Source organism: Chiroxiphia lanceolata, chromosome 28, assembly GCF_009829145.1.
Source record: "Chiroxiphia lanceolata isolate bChiLan1 chromosome 28, bChiLan1.pri, whole genome shotgun sequence".
Classification (NCBI taxonomy): Eukaryota; Metazoa; Chordata; class Aves; order Passeriformes; family Pipridae; genus Chiroxiphia; species Chiroxiphia lanceolata.
The window spans coordinates 1793938-1821759 of NC_045664.1; the positions used below are offsets into that span (position 1 = coordinate 1793938).

The 27822-nt window shown below is 46.4% G+C and overlaps 1 protein-coding gene across 3 annotated transcripts in view; it reads left to right on the plus strand.

Annotated features, from left to right (window-relative positions):
- Window positions 1–5238: 5238 nt before the first annotated feature.
- Window positions 5239–27822, plus strand: part of LRRTM4 (leucine rich repeat transmembrane neuronal 4) — a 207417-nt gene continuing 184833 nt past the window's right edge. The window contains exons 1-3 of one of the 3 annotated variants that reach the window (XM_032712724.1): window positions 5246–5502; window positions 5749–5961; window positions 8035–9575. In XM_032712724.1, coding sequence (XP_032568615.1) covers window positions 5958–5961; window positions 8035–9575 — 1545 coding nt within the window. In that variant the 5' untranslated portion in view covers window positions 5246–5502; window positions 5749–5957. Of the gene's footprint in view, window positions 5962–8034; window positions 9625–27822 lie in introns of all 3 variants that reach the window. The other 2 variants (XM_032712723.1, XM_032712725.1) reach the window with 2 other exon arrangements.

Genomic DNA, 27822 nt, shown 5'->3' on the forward strand with positions numbered 1-27822 from the left:
AGAGCTGAGGAGAACTGAAGTGTGTGTGTGCACTCACCTCCCTGTCTGTCAGCAGAGAATCCCACAGTGGTTTGGGATGGAAGGGACCCTGGAGGTCACCCAGTGCCACCCTCTGCCATGGGCAGGGACACCTCCCACTAGCCCATGTTGCTTCAACGTGGCCTTGGGCGTTTCCAAGGACAGAGCAGCCACAGCTTCTCTGGGAATTCCATCCCAGCCCCTCCCCACCCTCACAGGGAGGAATTCCTTTCCCATATCTCACCTAAATTTCTCCTCTCTTCATTTGTACCCATTCCCCCTTGTCCCCTGACTCCAGTTCCTGATGAACTGTCCCTCTTCAACTTTCCAGGAGGCCCCTTCAGACGCTGGAAGGTGCTGTGAGGTCTCCACACAACCTTCCCTTCTCCAGCCCCAACTTTCCCAGCCTGTCTCCAGAGGGGAGATGCTTCAGTGCCCTTGTCAGCTTTGTGGCCTCCTCTGAACTTGCTCCAACATTTCCATGTCCTTCTTATGTTCCTATGTCCCCAGCCTGCCAGGCCCACCCTGGTGCTCCTTGTGCCAGGGAAGTCCTAAAACAGTCAAGGGAGGCAGGGCCCAGCTCCCCTTGTGTTCTGAACTTGCACCCCTGTGAAGACACCTTTCAAAACACCCTAGAAACCACAGAACTGAGCCCCCCTAATTACTGTTTTGCCTGTAAAACTGCATTGAAGGAAGTTGTGCTGGAAAGACTCCCCAATTAACTGCACTCAGATGTCTGAGTTTCAGCAGCACTGTGTGAACTACACGTCAGCAAAATGTGCTGGGGGAGCTCATTCAGGAAAACCAGGCACCCATTTACATCCCTAAAGGCTCCTGTTCCTCTGTGTGCTCACATTCCTCAAGTGTGGACACATCTGCTTCATTCAGAATGTGCCGGATCAGCTGGAGAATTTACACCCTTTTTCAGCCTGTGGAATTTACAGGCTCCTCTGGAATGCAGAGGCTTGAAGATCTTTACTGGAAAGTGAACCAGGATGGCTGAGGTGGCACCAGCTTCCCGTGGGGATAATGCCAGGCTGGAAGGAGGGGGTAGCTGAGGCCAAAGAGGGCAAAGAATGTGGCATTGGAGAAGGACAAGCTCCCAGATGCCTGGCCAAGTTCTATATGAACAGGCTGTGAGTGAGGGCATGGACAAAACCCTCCCTCCATCCTCAGGGCTGGGTTAGTAGGAGGAACACATTTTGGATTTGGAATTTGATAAAATCCTCTCTTCAACGCTCTCCTTGGACTCCCAGTGTGCTGTGGGATTCCTTCAACCCGTGGGCAATTCCAGCAGCTCCTGCCTGACAAAGGGCTCCTCCTGACCCTGAATCCTGGAGCTGAGACAAAACCTGCTCAGAGGTGCAGATCCCAAGGACATGGACGTGACTTGTAACTCCAACAGGCTCTTGGTGTGGTGAGTCCTGTCCACCTGGAATGGTCTCTTTGCTTCCTGTTCTTTCCTTTCAGTATTTCTCTGCCTCAGTAGCACCCAGGATTACGGATGGGCTCCTCCCTGCTCCAGAAAAACACTGGCAGGGTTTAGTTTTCTCCTCAGTGTACACCCCCAGCTCACCTGTCAGGTGGTCAAACTGTTGTGGTTCCAACCATTCCCTTCTCCCAGGTGCTGGCACAGCAAACATCTCCAGGATCTTTGGCTGGATCCTGCTGCCAGCAGATCCCAGTGTTCCCTGCAGGCTGTTTGTTAGGGGTGTCACCGGAGGGGTTGGCCTTGGGATGGAAAAGCAGGAGCATTTGAGGAGTTGTTCTTTTCTAGCTAATCTTAGGATTTGCAATATCTGTGTTGTTGGGCTGCCTGTGTGTGTTTTGAGATTGGGTTTTCTTGGGCTGTTAGTGCTTTAAAAGCAATTAGAGTTGAGATTAGACACTGGTCACTAAGCAGATGAATATATAAATAAATAAAAATATTTCTTAGATGTCTGAGAAAAATTAGAATAAACCCTTAATTACATGAAGGGGAGCTGCATTTTGGTGAAGATGATACACTTGATTTGATGAACAATGATTTGATGAAAAAGCTGGACCTGTCCAACCTGATCTTTCTTGCTGAGGGGTGTTTGGAACAGACTCTGCAGAAATAAGAACTTGGCCAAAGAGCACCAGCTCTTGTGCTTCCAGCAGCACTTCCACCACTGGTGCTCCCAGGAGAGATTCCTCAGGGCTGTAAATCCCAGGAACTGCCCAGCTGGTGCTCCAGGAAGGTACAGATGTGCCCTTCTCTTCCTTGCAGGCAGGTTGGGAGAGCTGGTGTTGGTACACGTGGCAAAGTCGTTGTATCATGGAAATACTGGTGGTTGTTGTTAGTTTTGAAGTATTTGTGGATGGAGGCAAGTGGTGAGGCTGAAAATTCCAAGAATATTTTATAGTATGTACATATCTATATATCTATATCTAATCTGTCTCCATATATGTATATATATACAAATACTTGACACACACATATCTACATACTAAAATTATATAAATAAATATTTGTAAATATAAATTTATATATATATGAATATAAAAATATATATATTCTATGATACAAATAACTATATAAATCAATATAAAAATCAATGTATGTTTTATATATATGTATGTATAAAATAATCACAACTCAAAATCCAACACTTACAGATCCATTGTCCTGGAAGAGAAACTCTAGATCCCATGACACACACGATTCCTGGGATGGATGATTTCTGCAGGTAACCCTTGGTCAGGTGTGAGGAAGCTTTGCCAGCTGGAGGAGGATCAGCTGAGCCCTCAGAACATTCCAGGTTCCTCTGGGCTGTGCAGGGCTCTTGTACCTCTCACTGCCCCAAGGAAGAGGAACAAAACCACAGCCAGGCCTCTTCATCCTCTTCTCTTCCATGTGGTTTTTACCTTTTAGAGTCACTGATTCAAACTTCTCTGTTTCTTCCTCTTTGGCAAATGTTCAAATGGTTTCGTTTTCCGTTTCATCAGAAAATGTAAAATAGAAGGAGGAGGGGGTGGCACTTCAGCTGCTGAGTGAAAGCTCCCTTGCTTTAACTCAGGCCCTGAAGTTTTCTGCCTTGGAATTCGTGACATTTTCCATTACAGCATCACAGGATTTTTAGGAAAGCAAAATTCTGCCAAACTTTTTGTAGGCATGTGGGGATTTTGAGTCTCAGTAAGTCCGTGGCTGTAGGACAGCTTATGGCAGTGCTGCTTCAGCTCTCGTAGGATCAAGGGATCTGGGGAAAAAACATCCCTGGAAATCAGTGAAGGGTCTGTAGACACCACTCTGCCCAGCTCACTCCCAGATCTGGCAGAGTTTCAAATGGACTCTTCCTGGAGAATTATCAATATGAAGTGTAATAGCAGAACACTTTAGCTTTTACCTTTATTGGGAAATTATATCATGAATAAATATGAATTCTTGCTAAAGTGCCCCTGCCTGGAATGCAGATGGGGTTAATAGAGACATGGAAAAAGGTATTTTCGACATCACTTATGATAATTAAGTTCTGAGCCTTGTTTGAAGTAGGTGTGTGTATTGCTGGCCAATTCAGAACAAAAATAGTGATTAATTATGATATTTCTCTTGTGCAAATGAAGATCTGATCTATAGGTAGCCACGAATTCTCAGAACAGAACAAAACAAATTAGGTTTTAATCAGAATCTTGGAGATGCTGCAGTGTGGATGCAGATGGAGTCTGGATGCAAATGCAGAGGAGGAGAAGTTGCTTTCTATGGATTGTTTTGGGGATTTTATTCTGTATTTTGTTTTAATGGAGTTGAACTCTTTGCCCTTTGTGTGTCCCAGTCTGACGGAGACCCTGCAGAGGAGCTGTGTCCTGGGGCTGGGCAGGGCTCACTTCCTTTGGTTGCAGGGACAAGCAGTGGTCTTATCTGACCCAGGAACGAGGAACTAAGACAGAAGAGCTGGAATCTGATCTGGAGTTTTGTGCAATTCTCATTTTTGAGCGGCAAAGAAACCCCAGGAGATCTGGGCTGTGAGATGCTGAGCGGGGGCCCTTTGGCCATAAGGGGAAATATCTTAAAATATTTAAAAATTAATTAACACATAATGGCTGGCTCATGACAGACTCTATAAAGCACTGCCATTATTTTGGCACCTGAAGTCAAGGTTTGGGCAGGGAGTTGTTTCCAAAAGAGCTGCTCTCTGTAGCACAGGGAGGGAGGGAAGCAGCCCAAGTATCTGAAGTTTTAGGAACCCAGGTTAAAGCCATGACCAGGAACAGTCCAGTGCTGCCCTCTGAGCATCCTGAGGACCAGAAATGGTTCCTGTGGGATGTGTGGGGCTGCCCTGGGAGTTGAATTCCCTGTAGGTCCTGGAGAACAGGGCTCACCAGGACCAGCCCGGGAGCTCCCGCTGCTCCTGCTCTCGCTCCACATCCCTGTGACATCCTTCTGTGCAACTGGGAGAGCACTAACCCAGCCCTGCTAAACCAGCCAGACAGAGGAGGTGACACCCTCTGGAGCTGTCACAGCCTGGATCACACCCTGGATCCATCCAGGCTGATGGAATCCAGCCCTGGATGGGAGGAGGCTCCGCTCTGGCTCCGGCAGAGCCGGGGGAGAGGAGCTCAGCAGCTCAAAGGTGTCACTAATTCTGCAGCTTCAGTTCTGCCTTGTTTATAAAACTCAGTATTTTTCTGACTAAAAGGCACTTAGATTTAAAAGGAAAAATTGAATTAACTCTCTCCCAGCCAAAGCAGGACACGGAGTGTTGACATTGGGAGCTGCCACCTGCAGTTAAATGCCTCTTGTGTGGCTGATCAGTCTGATCACAGCTCCTGCCCCTCCACCCTTTGGCTCTCACTTTTCATCTACCAGCATCCTTTTTCCTGTTCACCCCCTGGGAATACAGAAAAAAAACCACAAAAACACACCAAAAACCACCAAACAAAACAAACAAACAAAAAACCCCCTCAATTTAGAATTTGCCCCAGCAAAATATACAGGTCAGGTGGATTAGAAAAGGCTCAGGTTGGCAAATCCCCAGGGAGCAGGTGTTTTGTTCAGTGTTTCTGCCAGAAAATCCACACTCTCAACATTTGGTAACCCAGGGAAGGCGGAGGGGTCTGGAAAAGGGATGCTGGTGGGCAAGGCAATACTGTGTCTTTAATTTTCTTTTCTGAGGGAAGAAAGTCTGCAGAGCCATGACAGGCTCACTTGTTCAGCCTTTAATGTGCGATCTGTTTTCTCCAGTGGAGGGCACTCAGTGTATCACAAACTAGAACATCAGCACCAACGAGCTCCGGAGCATCATCGCTCTCTGGAAAGCCTTCGGAATTAGACAAGAGCTGCCTCTCAGCACAGCTACAAAACACTTTCAACCTGCCCAGCCGAATGGATAAACCGAGCCTGCACAGCTTTTAAAGCGGGCTCTGGCACGGCGCGGGAGGCCCGTGGGCTCCGGGGGCTGGGAAGCTGGAGGATGGATGGCCGTGTCTGGGAATGGCAAAAGGCAGCAGAATGAGGCATTCGAGGTACCGGCAAAGGTTTTGTCATTCCTCCCAGAGAAGTTGGGTTGCCTTCCTCGTCTGCTCCGGCTTCTCTTTGCAGATTGCCACTTAACGCCGGCTCTCTGATGACTTACACAATGGCTCTCAGAGCTTAGAGTCCCTCCCTACCCCCCCACACTCCCCCCAGCCTTCGTCCTGTCTTCCCCACCCCCAACCCCTTCCCTATCCTTTCCCTTCCTCATCCCCAAAATTCTCGCTTGTCCTCTCTAGGGAACTTTGTGGGGGGTTTGTGGCATGCACGCTGGATGCTGGTGATGTGAGTGGCAGCCGGGCTGTGCCATGAAGATTCTGATGGTTTAAAGGAAAGAAACCAGTTTGGAAAAGAGAGAGAGAGAGAGGCGAAGGGGAAGCGAAAAAAGGGAGAGAGAGAAGAAAACAGCTGGAGGAAGGAAAAAGAGGACGTTATTGATGACAAAAGGATGGGTAAGTGAACTTTTCCTGTTTGTTTGCTGGCACAGCTGCACTGGGGGGATATTTTTCAGCGGGATTATTTGCCGATGGAGAGGGGGGCACAGGCTGAGCAGCAGCAGTGGATTCCTGTGCCAGGTGACTCACTGTACTTGCTATTGTATTTTTAGATCGTGTATCCCCCCCCTCCACACACACACACACACACACACACACACACACACACACACACACACGCACACACACCCCTTTCCTCCTGCAGAGGTTTTACATGTCGTTAACCTGTGAATTGATGCCCCGGGTGAAGGGCTGGACAGCGCGAATTCCCTGTGCCGCCCGCCCCCGCAGATGCCACGCACAGAGCGGTGCAGGGATGCGGGAGGCACCTCTGCCCACATCCCTCCTGCCCGCAGATCCCCGTCCCTGAGCCCGGAGCGGCATCATTCGGGCTGTCAGGAGGGGCTGTTAACACTTTGCGGGATGAGGGAAGCGGAGGGGAGGGGGGGGGGTTCTCGTCTAGGTGGTTTTGAAAAGGCTTGTTTGGGCTCTGAAAAGATGCCCCTGGTACCTCTGCTACATTTCCAGCAGTCATTTGCCAGTCTGATTTTTTCAAGTGTGACAGGTTTGTTCCCCTCCTTCCCTCCCTCCCCAGCCCCCAAGTCTGTAACAGGCAGAACATATTCCTAGCTGGCTGCTGCTGGCACACAGGCAGGAGCAAATAATAAGATTTAAATTAAAAATCTAACCACCGAAGGCAGGGACACATAGGCAGGGGCATTTTAGACTAGGAATTTTTTTGCAGATTGCCCCTTGGTTTAAAATTGGATTAAAGAACTGCAGCACGGGGTTGGTTTTGTGCGTGTGACAAATAATAAAGTGATTATTTATCAAGGAGATACCAGCCCTTGAAACATTTCCTGTTGGAAAATGCGTTTTCATCCTTACCAAAGATGCAACTCTGGACAGAGGCAGCAGCTCTAAAATTATTCCAGGCATGTGGGTGTATGTTGGGGTTTCTGACACCACCCCTCCCATAATTATTTGAGATTATATATATTGAATTATTATATATGTCCTCACATCCAGCATTGTTCCTGCTTGGCAAACCTGACACCTCAAAGGCAAACCCTTCAAATCATCAGAGCTGGGGGAGAGAGAGGGGGAAGTTGAAATAAGAAATATCCCCCTTTAAACTTTCTGGGGTTTGCTGCTGGACGTGAGTGTTGGTGTGGATGTTTTCATCCAGTATCCAATGTACACACATACAAATTGATAAATGCTTAGGCATTCCCAGCTACATATGGAGAACTTTAAATGAATATGTGTTAAGGCAATGATTCATGTGAAAGAAACATGTCTCCTACCATTCTCTTGGTTTTGGGGTCCCATTCCAGCATTACCTGAGATGCCTCTCTATGTGGCTGAAGTTTCTTTTGCTGCATCTGTTTGTGTGTTTTAGGTCAATAAAAATCCTGAGTAAACCCACTTAAACCTCCTGTTAAAACCAAATCACTCGGTGCAAAAAGTAAAGCCTTTATTAGTGTCTCATTTTACAATGAATACACGTTATAAAGATGGATCAAACTTTATGATGAGTAGATTTCTTGCTTTCTGCAGTAATTTTTGGGGGGATTTGGACTTGCACTTGCTTTTCTTGAGGAACACATTTAGCAGCACGTAATAGCAGGAGCTTTGGCTCATTTCCTCTCCAGCTCTGTGGAACATTCAGCACAGTGACTTGACAAATATGTTTATTGTTAAAACCTCGGCGTTTGGCGATAAGGACATCCCAGCTCCACCGGGAGCTGGTGGACAGGGGCAAAGCCAGGAGGGAACGGGATTTTGGTGGTTCCGAGGGATCGTAAGTCACACAAAAGGAGTAGCGCTGGTGAGAGCTGGCGAGGCACGACCTCAAAGGACGGGAATTTGCACCACAAAAGCCCCAGACGGGAGGCAAACAGGTTGTTTCCCAAATCCCCCGCTCCACTCAGGCTTCATCCAAAGCCCCGGGGGGTGACGTGAGTAATCTGCCGGCAATTTGTCTTAATAGGCTCCCAACGCCCGTTTGTTTTCTCTTTAATATTGCAGGTTTCCATTTAATTAAGCAGCTGAGAGGCACGAGCGCGCTCCTGGTGCTGCTGCTTCCCCTGGTGCTGCTCGCGGGGGCTCAGCGAGCCTGCCCCAAGAGCTGCCGATGCGACGGCAAGATCGTGTACTGCGAGTCCCACGCCTTCCGAGACATCCCCCACAACATCTCCGGGGGCTCCCAGGGCTTATCCCTGCGCTACAACAGCATCCAGAAGCTTAAATCCCATCAGTTTGCGGGCCTCAATCAGCTCATATGGCTTTACCTCGACCATAATTACATCAGCTCCGTGGACGAGGACGCGTTCCAGGGGATCCGCCGGCTGAAGGAATTAATCCTGAGCTCCAACAAAATCACCCTCCTGCACAACAAGACCTTCCACCCCGTGCCCAACCTGCGCAACCTGGACCTGTCTTACAACAAGCTGCAGGTGCTGCAGGCCGAGCAGTTCAAGGGCCTCCGGAAGCTCCTGATCCTGCACCTGAGGTCCAACTCGCTGAAAACGGTGCCCATCCGGGTGTTCCAGGACTGCCGGAACCTCGACTTCCTGGACCTGGGCTACAACCGCCTGCGGAGCTTGTCGCGGAACGCCTTCGCCGGCCTGCTGAAGCTGACGGAGCTCCACTTGGAGCACAACCAGTTTTCTAAGATCAACTTTGCCCACTTCCCACGCCTCTTCAACCTGCGCTCCATCTACTTGCAGTGGAATAGGATCCGCTCCATCAGCCAGGGCTTAACATGGACCTGGAGTTCCTTGCACAACTTGGATTTATCGGGAAACGACATCGCGGGGGTAGAGCCTGGGACCTTCCAGTGCCTCCCCAACCTGCAGAAGCTGAACCTGGATTCCAACAAACTCACCAACATCTCCCAGGAGACCATCAACACGTGGATCTCGCTCATCTCCATCACTCTGTCCGGAAATATGTGGGAATGTACTCGAAGCATTTGCCCTCTTTTTAATTGGCTTAAGAATTTCAAGGGAAACAAGGAGAGCACCATGATCTGTGCAGGCCCCAAGCACATCCAGGGCGAGAAGGTGAGCGACGCCGTGGAGACCTACGACATCTGCGCCGAGATCCAGGTGGTGGCCACCGAGAGGTCCTACCAGGCGCCCAAAACCCCCCCGAGACCCGTGTTCATCCCCAAACCCACCGTTTCCAAACTGGAAAGCCATCAGCCGAGCTCCGTGATGCCGAGCCCTTCCGCCGACGTCCCGACCCCGGGAGTGGAGCCGGAGTACGAGCACGTGTCCTTCCACAAGATCATCGCGGGCAGCGTGGCCCTGTTCCTCTCCGTGGCCATGATCCTGCTGGTGATCTACGTGTCCTGGAAGCGTTATCCCGCCAGCATGAAGCAGCTCCAGCAGCACACGCTCATGAAGAGGCGCAGGAAAAAGGCCAGGGAGTCTGAGAGGCAAATGAACTCCCCTTTGCAGGAGTATTACGTGGACTACAAGCCAACAAACTCTGAGACCATGGATGTATCGGTTAATGGATCTGGGCCCTGCACTTATACCATCTCTGGCTCCAGGGAATGCGAGGTATGAACCATGACCCTCCTAAAACCATTTCAGCTGCTGGGAAGGAGAGGTAAATGTTTGACGCTCTTGAGGTATCTCTAAATGCTAGAAGGATTAATGAGATTTTGTTTTGTTTTATTTTTTTTGGGGGGGGGGGGGGGGTGGTTGCTCTGTGGAAGGTTCTCTCGTCCGATATCAACAGTCAGAGAAGGGATGGTGATGGTTTTGAATAACTAAGACTTATTAAAATATAGATTAAGCTGAAGTCAACAACTGTAGTAAAGGCATCTGGAGTGTTATTCTCCTCCTGTTTGCACCCATTTCATGAGCTGTGGCTACAAGAGAATCCTATTTTTAATGTATTGGTAGATACAGAGGCGTGAAAGAACCTCTTCTGCTTTAAAAATAAATATGGAAACCTCTTTACTCAGCCCCCACATGAAATCTTGAGGGGTTTATGGCCTATTTAAAGATAATGGCAAAGATTTTCTGCATTTTTGGTCTGGTTCAGGAGCAAACCAGAGAGCAACAGGACTGCAGCACAATCTTGGAGTTTAGGCACTTGTTTTCCTGGAGCAGCAGGAACAACAGAGGCTCCTTTGAACCCGAGCCTTGGTCCAACAGCACATTTGCAAATGCCTGGGTTGGGAGATGGGTATTCTTGAGGCTTTTAATTTCATTTCAGTGATCACTGGAAGTTAGACAGAGCTGATTTTCACATGCTTAAGGCCGTGTTAGGATTTGACTCAGCAACATTGCAAACACAAACAGGAAAAGCTCCCGGAGCATCTTTTCTGTTGTTCAGCTTTGAAAGGAAGCACCAAATTGTTTCCTTGCCTTCCTGTCAATGACTCCACCACTGTGTATGCAAGGGATGGGTTTGCTTTGAATGCTGGTGCTTATTTATAGCTGGTAAAGGAGGATTTGCACAATTCCATTGCAGCACTTGTTACTTAATCCTGCCCGTGACGTGGCTTTAGGGCACCCTGGGGGATTTTTCTCCCCTGGTTGTGGATGTCCTACCTGAGAGTGTTGGTTTATCCCAGTTCATTTGTGCAGATTGGGATTGACTATGGAAATTCTGAGCCCTGACTTTGGCATGAGAGCTGTGTTAAAGATGAGCAGTGTGTAACAGGCTGCAGTTCTGGGATCTGGATTTGTTAAAAACGACGTTTTCACTTCCTGACAAAGGGGCGTCTTTGAGATGTTTCATATTTGGCACCTGAAATCCCCAGCTGATTTTAGACCATGGAGTCAAGGAGAAGGAAGAAAAATGCCTGGTTTGGGGTTGCTTTCTTTGGAGCAGTGTTGTCTTCAAAATAGGAAACCACCTGCCATACCCCTGTCATTGCTCCAGTGCCGTGGGAATGAAGGTGTGGGGTTTTTATTCCCTGGTACCAGCACAAGTAGAAAGTGATGGCAAAGTTATTTTGAATTTTCCCTGGCTGTCACAAGGAGCTCTAATTTGATCTGAAAGACTGTTTCCCCTTCATGCTCAGGTTTATCACCACTAAAGTTTCATCAGCTTGTTGTTTAATTTGCACCATGATGGTGAGCTGATGGATTTCCATGTTATAGCTGAACATCCAGCTAAGGAAACCATCACCTCTAAGGTTATTTGGATCTCAGAAGATGTAGGGGTGATGTCATGTCATCTGGGAGACTGAAATTTGGGTGATCTGGATTATGGCAGATAATTCCAAGGTCGAAGAGCCCCACCAGGTGTAGGAGAGAAGATCAGGGTGGTGTAAGTCCTCTGTGGTGTTGTGGGTTGTTACACACAGCATTAAACACAAGGGGACCACAGTTCACCTGGTTTCCAGGTGCTGTGGCAGCACCACAACAGTTTTATTCAGGTTAAATTAAGGTGGTGCAGAACTTAGCAGGACTCAGGGTGTTTGTTGTGTTGCTTCTGGTGTAAATCAGACTGTCCAGTGGCTCTTAGCACACTAAGAGAGACTCATAAACAATAGACAATAATAAAGACTTCAGGAGATGGAAACCAGATCATTGAAGCCACATGTAGCAACCCAAAGCCCTCAGTGAAATCCTGTCTTCAGCTTGGATTTGACATTCTTCGTCTCCATAGCTACAAGGTTCCACTTGTAAAAGGAGAGACAGGCACTGTACAGCACTTAAAAATGGGAAAAAAAATTCCTTGTAGATTCTTCAGCAGTGGAAAGGGTTTGTGTTTGGGGAAAAAATAGAAAATGGAGCATCTCTTTATTTTCTAATTTGCCCAAATGTACATACTTGTGGGGAAACTGCCATTTTGTGCAAGTGAGATGCAGCTCAGGCCCATCCTCCCCTTGGGGCCGAGCTGCTCATTCCTGAGGTTTCTCCCAAAAAAGAACCACTTGGATGGGAGAGGAGAGCCTGGCTACCAGAGTGAGGGCAGGCAGGCTCTGGAATTCGTTGCTCAGGACTCTGTTGAGTTTCCTTTTTTCAGGAATCATGTTCAAATGATTGTCTCCTTCCACGTATCCACCTCCCACAGCCTGAAAGCAGCTGAGGTGTCCAACAACTGTGTGTCCTCAGGGAAGGGATAATGGTTCCATTGGAGCTGGGAAAGGGCAGAGAAGCCTGGGCAGATGTTGCTGTTGGGAGTGGGGTGATAATGGATGTTTTGAGGTCCGGGGAGCAGACCTGGTCCCTCCACCTCCATTTGAGGTTTGGGAGTATCCAGCTCAGCTCATCCATAAACCACCTGTTTTCCAGGACAGAACTGGCATTGGAACAATGTGCTGAGCTATTTCCACGGGTTCTGTTCTTCACAGCAGCAGGGATGGTTTTCTTTTAAGTTTAGTGAGATCTTGAGTTTAAAACAAAGGCACACAGAGCTGCCCTGGAAAAGGGGAGGTGCGGGTACACTTTGTGTGGCTGCTTTTTCCAGTCCCTGCTTTAGGAATTATTTCTTGTGCTGCAGAGATAGAGGCAAAGCCAGGCTGGCTGGAAATGGGAGAGACTCTTGGCATCAGTGGGATTATAATCACTGACACCTGGCCTATGCTATTCTATTTAGTCTATTGGCAAGGGCTGCTAAAATAACTGGATGCTCATGATCTTGGCTCTCCCAGCCAGTTCCCAGACTGCTGCCATCTCATTCTGGTATTTGCTTTGTGCATGTGCATCTCATTCCCTCTCTATTTCATATTTATTTGTACATTTGCTGAAGATTTAGGGGCCATAAAAAGCAATTTCAGACCCCGAGCTGTGTTTCCTCCCTCTCACACACAGAATAGCTGTGTTTGGCTCACTGGGAGGGGGAGTGGGGAGAGGGAACATTGCTACAGGAATGTTTCTGTCTCCTGGAAGGTCATTCCTCTCCCCTTCCCTGGGCTGGCAGGGACAAAACAAACAACAAGCAAGCAGGTGAACAGCTTGTGTGTGTGAGCTGAGGCCGTTTGAGAGGTGATGGACACCCACCCCGGGAGGTCAGTTTTACACTTCTCAGTGTCTGCCCACAGCCCGTGGACGAGCAGGGACAGCTCCACTGTGTTTTCCAGGGGAGTGTGAACCAGGGTGGTTGTCACTTGTATTCGCTGCTGCTAAACCAGTCACACAAAATCATGTTCAGCTGGAATTCTGCTTCCTGCCTTCTTGCCACTGGGGAGAAAGGACAAATAGGTTGAGAAAGGAGTGCACTGCATGCGGGCTTGGTGGGCTGCTGACCTCCTCCTTCCGAGCTTAACTTGAAAGGAAATGTTAACATGCTGTTGTTGTTTATTATTTATTTATTAAACACCATTTCTCTGTTGCTTTGGACAAGATGTAAAAAGGAAAAAGCAGAATAGTCTCCATCTTCAGGGTGTGTTTAGTGCCAGTTCTGTAACTCATCACAGGGGTGCTCAGGGGCTCGGCCTGAGCTCACGGGGTGTTGTGACCTCTGGGGAGAAATCACTCAATGATTGGCTGAACATTTCATTGTTTTCTCTTAAGAGCAGTGGTTGTATTTCCTTTGCTCGTCAGCCTGAGGTTTTTGGAAGGAATGCTGAGCAAGGACTTCATGGCAGAGGTGTGAGCTCATCATAGATGGGGGAATAGGAAAGGAAGGTGATTCCACAGGTGGGGCATTGCAAAGACAAGAATGTGGGAGGTGAGGAGTGAGGAGAATGGGGAGCAGGAGCTCTCCATTAGCCTGCTGTCATCATTTTAGGGCCAAAGCAGTGTGGGTTTTTCTCCAGTGACAGTGTGGGTTTTTATCCAGTGACTGTTTTGAAACACAGCAGGGCAGGCACTGTAATTTAGTTTCCTACATCCTTCTGTGCTGTGGTTCCTCCTCTGCTCCTCTTCTTCCACTTCTCTGTGATTATGGGCCTTAAATCCTTGTTGAGCTGTAAACTGAAGGGTGAATCAGCCTAATGAAGCTGTGTCAGAAGCTCTGGGTTTGTGTGGGGAGGGTGAGCAAAGGAGAAGCTGCTGGTGCTGCTCCTCCGAGCGGAGCCTGGGAGGGACACGTGGGAAGGGGCTCAGAGGGGAAGGAGAAGGGACATTTTAGAAATCAGAATCACAGAATGGTTTGACTTGGAAGGAACCTTTAAGATCACCCTGTTCCAACCCCTGCCATGGGCAGGGACACCTTCCACTAGCCCAGGTTGCTCCAAGCCATGTCCAACCTGGCCTTGGAAACTTCCAGGGATGGGGCAGTTTTTACCCTTCAGAGCCTTTCTTAGCATTTCACGCTTGGCATTGCAAGGATAACATCAGCACAAGGAAAGCTGTGCTCTAGAAGCACTGGGGATGTAGCAATAAATGCAGAGGGGCAAATTTTCCTGGGCTCAGCACTTGTGAAGTGCGAGATTTCCCAAAGATGTTCCCAAAATGACCGGCCGCGTTTCCGGCAGAGCTCAGCCAGCTGTGCCTCAGCAGCAATTGAGCCACGGGCTGTAAATTTGGAAAGGAAGCAGCAGGAGGATGTGGAACACTTCTGAAACTCTTACTCAGTCCTTACCCTGGTGCCTGGGGAGAGAAGAGCTCCTCTGGAATTTGGGCTTGTGACACAAGTGCTGCTGAGACCTCGGGAGTTGATTGCTCCGGGATAGCGACAAAGGAAGGGGCTGAACCCACATCTCCCAAATTTTTGCTGAGCTCGGGAGATTTCCTGACCAGATTCCAGGCATTACATTTGCTCCACTAGGTCTCATCCATAAGCCAGTAGTTAATTAACAAAACTATGGAATTGTACTGTGGATTTGTAGTCTTAGACACAATGTCCAGCTGGGATCCTCCCCCCTGCCTTCCCTTCACCTCTTTTCCTTCTTCCCTAAACTTTGCCACTTTCTGGAAAGCTCAGTGAGTTGTGTACAGGGAGAGCTGCCCAAATGGAGAGGATACTGCACTGAAAAGCTTTGTACAAGAGAGGAAAACACTTGTATTCCCATTACAATCATTGCTTGAGCCTTTTGAGGGACTCCTGTGTTGCTGGATTGTGGCAGATGCCCTTTGCCCTCTCCCTCTCCCTTTGCCTTTCTCTCACCCCTTCTGCCTCTGTTAAACTCTGTGATGCACTGCCAGTATTTTAAGGAGGAGAAAAAAATCAATTTTAGTCCATTATGTGGCTCATGCCGGAGGGGAGAACACTGAGAAACAGGGAAGGAATCTGTTGAACCTGTTCATTTGTGGTTTCTCTTTTACACACACACAAACAATAAAACACACACTAAGAGGGACAAACAACCTTATTAGTGAGTGTCCTGCTGCTGGGAATGTTCCTGAGACTTTCCCTGGAATAAGAGAGCTTTGGAAATACATTTAGGTCCCAACTGTTCCATGGATGGTCCTGTTGCCACTGGAGACCTCACTCTTTCCTGGCAGGAGCTGCCTGGCACAGGGAATTGTGCAGCCTCTGCCCTGCTCCCTGTGCTGTAAACATTTGGACATGAAATATTCCAGTGTGATTTGTGTTTATAGCACCAGCAGCATCCCAGTGTTTGGTCATTTCCAGCCAGGTATTCCAGCCCTGAACACAGATGGGCTGCAGCAGGAAACGTTTTGGACACTAATCAGCTTCTCTCACATCTGCCTCTTGTGCAGCCAAATCAGCTCAGATTGCCTGTAGATCTTCCCACCTCCACAGAAAAGAGGAGTGGATCCATTCTGAGGGGTTTCCAGGGAGTTGTCAGCTCTGTCCAAGGTGCAAAATCCCTCTTTGTTAGAAGCTGGTGAAGGGGTGGCATGAGAGCGGGTTGGGAATGTTGGCTTTTTGGATTTGTTTGGGCTTTGCCTTTTTAATATCCAAGCAAATAGAAAGCCCTTCCTGGCAGATGGATCAGTCCTGGCGTTGCAATCCAATGGGAATTGTTCCACCTGCAAAAGGGGGAAGGCAAGGAAGGCCAAAAAATGCTGGTCATCTCCAGTCTCACCATCTGGGGTATGTTCAGCTACAGCAAAACTCCCCCTTTGTTAATTAGTTCAAGTATAGATTTATTTTGGGATTTTTTTAGGTACTTTTGAATATAATTGGCCAGAAGAGGAGCAGTTCCTGGATTCTGGAAAGCCAGAGTCTCTCCTAAAAGCTCTCTGCTCCAGAGCTGTGTCTCCAACTTCCTGCAGCAAAGGCTTTGTGAAGATGCTTGAGCTTCTCCTCTTGGTTTTCTCTCCTTTGTGTGACAAAACCCCAATGTATGTTACATTACAATATTAAATATTAAATTATAAAATTTACACTATAATATTAAAACTAATGTATTTTTGACATTATACTTGAAGTTCTCAAAACTCACGAGATAAGTGGCATTCTCCTCATTTTTAGTCCCTGCATCCCAGAGATCATGATCTGACACAGCAGCTCTTTACTCTGAAGGTTCCTTGTTTTTTTTTCCCCTGTTCTTTCACCATCACCACATTATTCACTTTTCTCTGACATACACAATGATAAAAAGAGAAATAATATTTCTGGGTTTAGCCTCTGGGGAAAACTAACATGATCAGTTTGTTCATGATCAAAGGTGACCTTTCATGCTCTGTGCCTGTCCAGGAGTGTGTTTTGTTCGTGGGAAGACCCAAGTGGGGAACACTGACCTTAATCTCAATTTTGAGCCTGAATTTTGCAAGTTCTTTTGTCATACAAAAGCACTCAGTAGTTTTCTGCCTAAACATTTCAACTGCACTGCAGATCAGGAGCAAAATTCGGTGGTTGAGGAGTGACTTTGTGTGAAACGGGTGTGGGAACGTGGCCCGTTGTCCATCCCAACAGGCAGAGCTCAGGAATTCCATGGAGCACAAAGAGCTTTGGGCAGAGCCAGCCCTGGGTGTGTGCAGGGCTTCCAACTGCACTTGGTATAAATACCCAGGGCAGGGGAAGCAACTCCATCCCTGAGCTTCGATGGACAGTGAACAAAGAACCAGTTATGTGGTTTTTTCCCTGTGTAAACTCAGGTCGAGGTTTTTCTTCCCGTATTGAAGAAATGGGATTTTCCTGGCAATGGGATTTTCCTGGCTGTTACTTGTGTGTTGATCCAACTAGGAAGCAGAAGATAAGGTCAGCCTAAGCGTGGTATTATTGCTCTGGCTGGGTTTGGGTAGGAGCTGACCACTCCCAAGTTTGATGAGGGGATGAAAATCCCAGAGGAATCATTTTGTGCCAGGGGAACAGGACACAGCAGGGAATGTGAGCAGGCAGGGCATGGAAAGAGGAAATGGAGACCTGAAGAGCAGTTTCTGGAGGAGAGGAGCTGGCCAGGAGTGGAGCAGCCCAGGACTTAAGGAACCTTTGGCAATATCCTTTCTTGGATGTTCCAGCCCTCAGCCCTGGGAGGGAAGAGCCCATGCCATGGTCAGACCTCACTCCTGGGCACCAACCCAAAGAAAGGCCTGTCTGACACCAAGTACCAGCTCCAAGGTCTCCATGGGAAGGTCAGGCTCACCCACAGTGTCTTGCACTCTCATAATTCATTTTTTTTGCAGTGCAGAGAGGAGTGTCTGTGATGAATAGACTTGCGTTGTGTGGTTTTGCTCATTTTCAAACTCAGTCCTCATTTAAAATCAGCTTCTCCTTCTGTGTGATGGCCCCTGAAACCCCAGATGATTCTTCACTGCTCTCATCTTTCACTAGCACATCCATTTGGATTATCTTTGTGCCGTGATGGATGCTTTAAAAGGAACCAACAAGGCCATCAAATTCTTGCCCTGGTTCAACTAGCATTTGTTAATGTTCTAAATCATCTTGGGCCTGAAATGTGCTGCTTCTTAAATTTAGAACGATGTGATTGCCTAAAGCCTCTCCATGTGTTAATTAAATCATCATAATTGTGGTTTCTTGAGACTGACAGGTTATAAATAGTTTTTCTTCCCCCCTCCTGCAGTAATTGGGGATGAATGACAGGCAAAACAGCCATTGTTTAACTGTACATCTGACACCAGCCTTCCCATTCCCACTCCACTTCTCTGCTGCTACTTGATTGTCCTGAAACAATCGACAGTGTCACCATTAAGGGCTGGTGAATTGCCATGCACTTCTCACATCGTGGGGAGATGAGAGCAGTGATTTTCCTGGGTCCTCATTATCCCTTTCATTCACCGGGCTCTGTGTCCAGGGGCACCTCAGGTCAGGGCAGAGGTGCCCTGTCTGTGTGTTCACACACGGCCCCAAACACAGGTCAGAACACATGGAAGAAATACTGACACATTGGAGGAATAATTGTGTTTCCATCTCTCTTGTCTCAGCCAAGATTTTGTGGAAATAGAAGCCTTGGTGTTCTGAACATCGTTTTCCTCTGTTGCTGCCATAGAATCCTGGATTGGTTTGGGTTGGAAGGGACCTTAAAGATCACCTTAGAGAGTCCCACCCCCTACAACTGGGCAGGGACATCTTCCATAGCCCAGGTTGCTCCAAGCCCTGTCCAACCTGGCCTTGGACACTTCCAGGGCTGGAGCAGCCACAGCTTCTCTGGGCAACCTGTGCCAGGGCCTCCCCACCCTCCCAGGGGAGAATTCTTTCTATATAACTCACCCAAATTTCTGCTCTCTCAGTCTGTACCCATTTCCCCCCTGTCCTATCCCTCCAGTCCCTGATGATCAGTCACTCTCCAGTTACTCAGGAAGGTGTCCCTGCCCAAGGCAGGGGCTTGGAACTGGATGATCTTTAAGGTCCCTCCCAATGCAAATCATTCCATGATTCCATGATACTTGTGTGCACAGAAAGGGCTTCTGTGCCTTTGGAATTGGAGCCCCTAATTCCAGTGATGGTCCTGCACACATTTCTGGAGTCGGGTCAACACCACAGGTCACAGAATCATCACAGAATCCCAGAATGGGTTGGGTTGGAGAGACCTTAAAGCCCATCCAGTGCCACCCCCTGCCATGGGCAGGGACACCTTCCACAGGCCCAGGTTGCTCCAACCTGGCCTTGGACACTCCCAGGGATGGGGCAGCCACAGCTTCTCTGGGCAACCTGTGCCAGGGCCTCCCCACCCTCCCAGGGAGGAATTCCTTCCCAATATCCCATCTAGCCCTGCCCTCTGGCAGTTCCCAGCCCTTCACCTGGGCAGATGCAGCTTTGCTGTCCCTGGCAAAAGGCACAACACACATGGTTTGGAAGCAAACCCTGCCTGCAGTTCTTTTCCTTTTTAGGTTGGGAAAAAATGCTACAAACACTGAAGTTGGCCAAGGGTTTGGACTAAGCTTTTTGCCTGACTTTTGCTCTTGCCCAGCCTCTGAGCAGCTCTGTCCCCTGTGTGTGGGAAGGAGGCAGAAAGGATGGTAATGGGAACATCCTCAGGCCTGGATTATGCACAATCCTGGTGGGCAATTAGGCCTTGCTCCCCTGTCAGGTAGGTCTGCACCCTGTTTACAGCTCTAATTTGCAGAGGAACCTGAGACTGCAGCTTGATCTGCTGTTCTGGATCCTCTTTGCTCTTCCAATTATACCAGGAAACCACAATTCCTTGGACTCTAGAGGACTGGGATGTGTCCTGCTGATTGCCATAATTCAGGGTTCAGTAAGATCCATGAACATACAGAATCACGGAATCATAAAGGTTGAAAATCAAAGTAGAATCATTTAGGTCGGAAAACCCCTCTAAGGTCATCAAACCCAACTATTCCCACAGCAGTGCCAAGGCCACCACACAACATGTCCCCAGATGCCACATCTTTTAAATCCCTTCAGGGATGGGGACTCCACCACTGCCCTGGACAGCTTGTTCCAACGCCTCAAAACCCTTTGGGGGCAGAAATTTCCCCTAATATCCAACCTACACCTTCCTTGGTGCAGCTTGAGGCCATTTCCTTGTTTTGCAGAAAGCTTCCACGAGGAAACTCAACCTTTCTCCAGACTGGAGGATGTCCTTCCTCCTTGTGAGTTTGGAAAGGAGGGTGATCCACTCCTCAGCTGTGGTTGGAGGCCACAGGATTTAGGAACCACCGTAAACTCTGCTGTTAATTTATTGTGAGCTGGCAGAGAGCCCTTCAGTGCAAACTGTTGGACTTCAAAAGGAGAAAGGAAAGCAAGGTCACGTTGGCTTTCATTGGAATCTGAGCACTGAAACCAATCCTTAAACCTTTGAAAACTCCTCCTGTCTCGCAGTCTCTGCCCTCCCATCCATTTACTGGGCTGCTTTGCCTTTCACTGCTGCCAACGTGGGGGCTCCAGAGCAGGGTTGGGGTTCAGCTCTTGCTTTAGCATGAAAGGGAGAAGTATTGTCTGGAGCCTTAAGGGACTCCTGCAGCGACTGTTTTGTTCCTGGCATAAAAGCCAGTCTGAAGTGCTCTGCTTTGTCTTGGGGAGGCATTAACACATGCCTATTTAGTGCTTTTAAAATGTCTATGCTATATTCAGATGCAACAGAGACTGACTTGCAGCCACTCAGGTGCTCCCTCTTCCCAGTAGGTTTCTGCAGAGTGCTGAAATTGCCTGATTTTAATGGAAATTTCAGAGCCATTTCTTCCCCCAGCGTTATAATTTTCCTTCCCAGAGCCTCTAAATCATATGTTGGGCTCCTGGCTTTAAAAGCCACATCAATGTCACACGAGAAGGGAAATGAAGGCAGCGAAGGGGGAACACAAATTGTGCAAATCAAAAAGGGAAGGAGCCCATTGGCGACTCTGAATTATTAGAAATTTGTATTTGAAAACAAAATCTATGGGTATTTGGTGCAGTTTCTTTGTTGAATATATCAAGAGTCCCAATCTGAGGGACTGATTAACCTCTTTCTGTTCATGATTAGCTCCCAAACATTTATTAGTTTTGGAGAACAAGGTCTAGACTTTGTTGTAGCAGGTGAGGGACTGGAATTAATGTTGCCACAGTGAGTAAAAGGCAGGGAAAAGGTTTCATATCTCACTGCCTCTCATATTTTGCCCTGATACTCATCAGTGCATCAGTCCAGTGGAAGGTGTCCCTGCCCATGGCAGGGGGATGGATCTGGGTGGTCTTTAAGGTCCCTTCCAACCCAAACCATTCCATAATTTTATGGTTCTATATAAAAAACTAAAGGAAGTGGGGCAGAGGTTTTTACCCACCTGCTTTGCCTTCCTGTCTGTCAAGGGCCACCCAACTTCACAAAGTTTCACTGTTTACACCACCAATATTTATTTTCTCTAAAAAGTGCTTCCAGAGAGTCACTCGAGGACTTCCAGAGAAACCTCCCCTCCTCTGATAATTTGTTCCAAAGGTTCATAACCTTCACAGTGCAAAATGACTTGTCCAGCTGTTAAAATGATTCCCTTCTCCAGCAAGGCTCTCAGCTGGTCTGTGAGGATGCCAAAGCTGGTGTTTAAGGCGGGGCTGAGGAGCTCTTGGTGTGTTCCCAGCTCAGGGCTTCCCAACCCACAGAGAACCACGTGGGGACTCACACATGGAAATCACCCCACTCCTGCCTTCCCACAAAATTCCATCGGCATGGAATCCCTAGAGGAAACAGGGATTTACCCAGACTGCTGATGGAAGCGATTTCCAGCCCGTGTCTCCTTCTCCTGCTCCTTCATCCTGGTTTTGGCTCAGTCTGTGCTGCTGGTCTCTAAATGGTGCTCCTGCCTTGCTCCATGTGGGACTCATCCCCAGGTTTTTCCTGTAGGGATTCACTTTTCCACTGTGCTCAGATCCAGAGGAGAAACCAGAGCCCCCTTGTGAGATAAACTGGAGTCTGTGAGAAGCTCCACCTGTATCTCCATGGAACACTGGCAACCATCTCAAGGGGCTGGCATTAAAAAGGCTGGTGGTTTGTCATGCTATGAAATATCAGTTAAGGCCAAAGACCATTTAAATACCATGTAAATACCATGTAAATACTATTTAAATACTGTTTAGGGTGGTGTAATCCACGTTCACATTAACTTGGAAGTCACCAAAAGACTTGTGGATGCAAAAAGTCACTGCAAACAAAGCTCAATATTAAATGACTATATTTATATTACTATATACATATTACCATATTTATATTTATAAAAAGCTTAACATCCCATTATTAGATTTTTCACACAGGTATGAATTCTGAAAGCTGTGTTTCCTTTCTTAGTCAGTGCAATTTAAGAAATTATTACATATCTGCTGTCCAGAAAACAGAAGATACATCATATAGAAAATGTATGTAATATATATAATATATAATGATATATTACATAATAATATATAATGTCTGAAGAAAAGGCTTTTTCACCTCCCTCTTCACAAATGGTTGTTGGCCTCAGTTACATGGAATTTTATAGAACTGCTGCAGTGGGGATGTGGCTGGATGATTTTAGACACATCCATAGGAAACCAGGCTCTGGAAGGCTCAGGATTAGTCCAGAATAAGTAAATCCAAGAGCTTCTGGAAATTCCAGATTTTGGCTGTTGGGTGAGGACCCAATAAAGGCATTTGTCAAAGATCCTGAGCTTGTCTTGTTCTGCAGAGTGAACAAATGTTCTGGTTAAGGTAGTTCATTAAAAATCATTGATGGGCCCAACTGTCCCAGTTTTATTTCTCCCATTAATTTGGGGTGATAAAGTGCTGGGAGTGGATTCATGTTGGTGTCAGAGCAGTGTGGTGATTTCCTCAGTCAACAAAAGACAGGTTTTGTGACCATTTCTCTCTTCCAGAACCATCCTGGGGTCTGAGACCCTTGTTAAAACTCAGACCTGCAAACTGGCAGGGGTTTGTTTGCAGGGAAAAAACCCAAGGACAAAACCACATCCCTGAAGATTTCTCCTGGCTGGAGGTTTCCTGTGCATGATTTCTGACTAGAAAAGGCTTTTTTCACTTTAAAAAACTCAGTGACAGTTTCAACCAGGGCTGGAGCTGAACATGTTGAGCTCTTTCTGTCTCTTCGTTCCAACATTCCTTAGAATTCCTATTCCTGGTCAAAGTTCTACTTTGGGAATTTTCCCTCAGAGACAGAGCATTACTATAAAATAAATCCTTACCTGAAGCCTATCTTACAGTCTGTCTTTTAGTTCTAGCTAGAACAGCGTGTTAGATCATCACTAAGGAGAAATACCAGGACCCCAAAGGAAAAAAAATCATATTATTCCCTTTGAAAATGTGTCAGGTGAAAAAATGGAACTAATTTATCTTCATTCTCAGCAAGTGTTAACTCCCTCCTTCATCAGGGCAGTGACAGGACAGGTTTAATCTTGTCTGATATTAAAAAAAAAAAAAGGCTTTGAATGATTTAACTATTTCATGTTCACTGTTTGAAGTAATTATTAAATATTAATCCAAACTAGCAGCATACAGCTGAATTCAGGTCAAAGGAAGTAAAATAAAATGAAATAAAATGAATTGAAAGAAAAATAAAATAAGGTAAAATGAAACAAAATAAACCCCATAGCCTTTCCCCCCATTTTTTAAATGATAATGTATTTATTATATTGCATTTATTATGTTGCTTTTACACCTCTGGCTGTTATTTTGAATCTTGACCTGGTGGGGCAGGTAGGACAGGGTAAGGCTTAGCCTTATTTCAGCCTTCATACAGCAATTAATTAGTGGCTGTGTGTACAGTTTGTAAGGGGTTTAAAAAGTAGTAGTTAATCATTGATGAATTTTAAAGCAGGATAAGCACATAAATAAGAGGTCACATGTGATTTCTGGTAATTTCTTACAGTGCCTATTAATTTTTTATTAATTCTGGAGAGCTATTTACAAATGCCTGCCAGAGCTGGAACCAGCTGCAGAAAGCAAATAAAACCCTCAGATAAATAATGAGAACTTGACAGAAAGAGCAGTTCTGTGATTCAGGGCCACGGGGTTGAAACATTTCAGTGAACAAAACGTGGGTTGGAATTGTTCCTGTTTGATGCTGAGACTAAAAGTGGAGACTGGGACCCGTCAGCCAGTCCCAGCCTGGCAGGTGGGGTTTAAAAACCAGGTCTCATTTGGGATATTCTGTGTCATTCTGGACCTTTTAATTACAAGAGTTGTGTGGTTTGAGTTCCCTTGGAGTCAGAAAGCTCCCACCTGACCCCTTGGCCTTCCTGTCAGTTGTAAAGTTACACTTTATGCTCTTAAAGAGCATCCAAAGGAGGGCACAAAGATGGTGCAGGGCCTTGATTTGGAGTCGTGTGAGGACACTGAGGGCACTTGGTGTGTTCAGCTGGAACAGAGGAGACTGAGGGGATACCCTGAACACAGGTTAAAATAAATACAGATATCCTGAACACAGGTTAAAATAAATACAGATACCCTGAACACAGGTTAAAATAAATACAGATACCCTGAAACAGGTTAAAATAAATACAGATACCCTGAAACATGGGTTAGAAAAAATAAAGATACCCTGAAACAGGTTAAAATAAATACAGATACCCTGAAACATGGGTTAGAAAAAATACAGATACCCTGAAACAGGTTAAAATAAATACAGATACCCTGAAACATGGGTTAGAAAAAATACAGATACCCTGAACACAGGTTAAAATAAATACAGATACCCTGAAACATGGGTTAAAATAAATACAGATACCCTGAAACATAGGTTAAAATAAATACAGATACCCTGAACACAGGTTAAAATAAATACAGATACCCTGAAACATGGGTTAAAATAAATACAGATACTCTGAAACAGGTTAAAATAAATACAGATACCCTGAACACAGGTTAAAATAAATACAGATACCCTGAAACACGGGTTAGAAAAAATACAGATACCCTGAAACACAGGTTAAAATAAATACAGATACCCTGAACACAGGTTAAAATAAATACAGATACCCTGAAACATGGGTTAAAATAAATACAGATACTCTGAAACAGGTTAAAATAAATACAGATACCCTGAACACAGGTTAAAATAAATACAGATACCCTGAAACACAGGTTAGAAAAAATACAGATACCCTGAAACACAGGTTAAAATAAATACAGATACCCTGAAACACGGGTTAAAAAAATACAGATACCCTGAAACACAGGTTAAAATAAATACAGATACCCTGAAACACAGGTTAAAATAAATACAGATACCCTGAAACACAGGTTAGAAAAAATACAGATACCCTGAAACACAGGTTAGAAAAAATACAGTTACCCTGAAACACAGGTTAAAATAAATACAGATACCCTGAAACACAGGTTAGAAAAAATACAGATACCCTGAAACACAGGTTAGAAAAAATACAGATACCCTGAACACAGGTTAAAATAGATACAGATACCCTGAAACATGGGTTAGAAAAAATACAGTTACCCTGAAACACAGGTTAAAATAAATACAGATACTCTGAAACATGGGTTAGAAAAAATACAGTTACCCTGAAACACAGGTTAAAATAAATACAGATACTCTGAAACATGGGTTAAAAAAAATACAGACACTCTGAAATACAGATTAGAAAAAATACAGATACCCTGAAACATGGGTTAAAAAAAATACAGATACCTTGAAATACAGATTAGAAAAAATACAGATACCCTGAAACACAGGTTGAAGGAAATATGGATACCTTGGAACACCAGTGAACACCAGTTCCAAGTGCCTGGGCAGGGGCAGAGGAGGGGCAGGGACTGAGCTCTGCTCTGGGGGGAGCAGGGACAGCACCCAGGGAATGGCTGGAGCTGGGTCAGGGCAGGCTCAGGTTGGATCCCAGGACATGGTTCTTCCCCCAGAGGGTGGTTGGGCACTGCCCAGGTTCCCCAGGGCAGTGGGCACAGCCCCAAGGCTGCCAGAGCTCCAGGAGGGTTTGGATGATGCTCTGGGGCACAGGGGGTGACTCTTGGGGCTGGGCCTGTGCAGGGCTGAGGGTTGGACTGATGGTCCTTGGGGGTCCCTCCCAGCTCAGCACATTCTGTGGTTCTGTGAACTTTCTCCTGACCACTCCAATGATGGAGGTTCCACAGTCCCCCAGCAAGTCCCCACACTGGAATCTCTGCCATTATATTCCACTTAGTCTTTGCTCCTGCAGTTTAGGGAGAGCTGCCTCGTTCTTTTATCACCTGTAGCTAAAGTTTCTTATATTACTGATGATCTTTTACTGGTTTCCTCTTGACTCTTGAAATGCAATGTCCAGAACTGAGCTTAGGCTCCCTAACCAAGAGCTTATCAATACTGAGAAGAGCCTGGGATTATTTTGTGTGTTTTGTGCCTGTCTACAGCATTCAAAAACTCAGAGGAGAGAAGGATCATTAGAGGAGTCACGGGGGGTTGGATTAGATGACCTTTAAAAAGTGCCTTCCAAGTCGAATTATTCTATGATTCTGTGAGCTCAGAACCACTGCAAGCCCATCATTCCTCTCCCAAATGGAGCAAACACTCTGGTTGTTTTCTTCAGTGCCAGAAATGATCCAGGTGAAGGACTTATCACCCAAAATGCCCCAGTTGTGAGCAGCTGAGTTGTAGAAGAGCCAGTGGTGTCAGTGGGGATGTGGTGCTGACAGATAACATGCACAGTTTGCTCTGTGAATTCCAGAGTCTTTCAAAAACAGGGCTAGAAAAAAAAAATCATCTTTTCTCTGTGTTTTCCTCTCCTGAATCACTATTTATACCCTGTGATCCCACTGAAAACCGTGTTCATGGCGAGTCCTCCCTGGGCATCAGGCTCTGGCTTTGTTTCAGAGCTCTGCAATATTCCCCTTCTTTCAGGTAGGCACTTTATTCCTTCTCTTTCCTTGTGCTGATTGCTAATTATGTGGATGCAAGGTTTGCTTTGTTTCCTTTTGAAAGCCTTTGCTTGGGACTATTTCATCATCATCTTTGAATCAGACAAGAGCCTGAATATCAAACAGAGGGCTCTGAGGAGCTCCACGTGCCACCTGTGTCCCTGCCAATTGGCAATTCTGGTATTTTATTTGTTTATTTCAACTTCTTCATCCGTTGGATGTTTTATCTGAAGCATTTCTACCCCCTCTTTTATTCAGCAGGTTGTTTTACCTACCTCTGAGCCTCAGCTGATTTCTTCAGGGAAGGTCCTTGAACTTGGCAGATTTTTTTACAGTAAGATCCTTAGCAGAGGCTGCTGCTCTATTGCTGTCCATTTCTACCTTTTTTTAAAGGCAGTTTGAAGTGATATTTCCCTCTTCATGTTTTACGAGGCTATCTTGAATTTTCTAGTAAAAAAAGCCCCACTTTATTCTTGGAAAGCTTGATCATCATTTTCCTCCCATTTTCCCTTTCCCTAACAGTGATTTATATTTATTGTAGGGTAGTACCCCGAGGCTCTGCTGAGGCTGAGCCCTATTCCAGAGGCTGGTTAGGCTTTGAAAGTGTCTCTGCTGCAGTGAACTGGCCATCAACTCCAAGCCCTTGTCCCAAGTCCCTCTCCAGCTCTCTTGGAGCCCCTTCAGGCACTGGGAGGGGCTCTCAGGTCTCTATTTTCCTTTCTGAGTGAACAGGCTGTAAGGTTTCTGTGTCCTTCCACAGCTTTTCCCACTTGTGCTGTTCCACCAGACCTTTGGCCTATAAATTTGATTTTCATTATCTCCTTTCTCAGGTACAGAATCCTATTGGAGCCAAAATACTGTGTGATGGCTTTAACTGTGTCCCCAGACAACAGGAGCAGGACTTACCAGGTTCAAACCAAGTTTTCTCTCTAAGCCACCCAGTACCTCTAATCTGATTCCTATGTTAGAACTCATATTGTAGAAAATTCTGCAGAAAACTTTGTTTTCTGGAATATAACCTCTTCCAGGACATCTGAGGAATGAGAAATTCAGGAGAGACGCCTCTTCCCCTTCATTTGAGCTGCTTTGGAAGAGATTCACCACAAAACTGGAGATTTATGTTATGTCCAAGGGCAAAAATGGGACACGAGGAGTATTTATGGAAACAAAGCCTAGAAATGAAAATTGGGGTGTGCCATCCTCCAGTCCAGAATTACAGAAAGACCTTGAAAACCTCTTTCTAGTGCTGG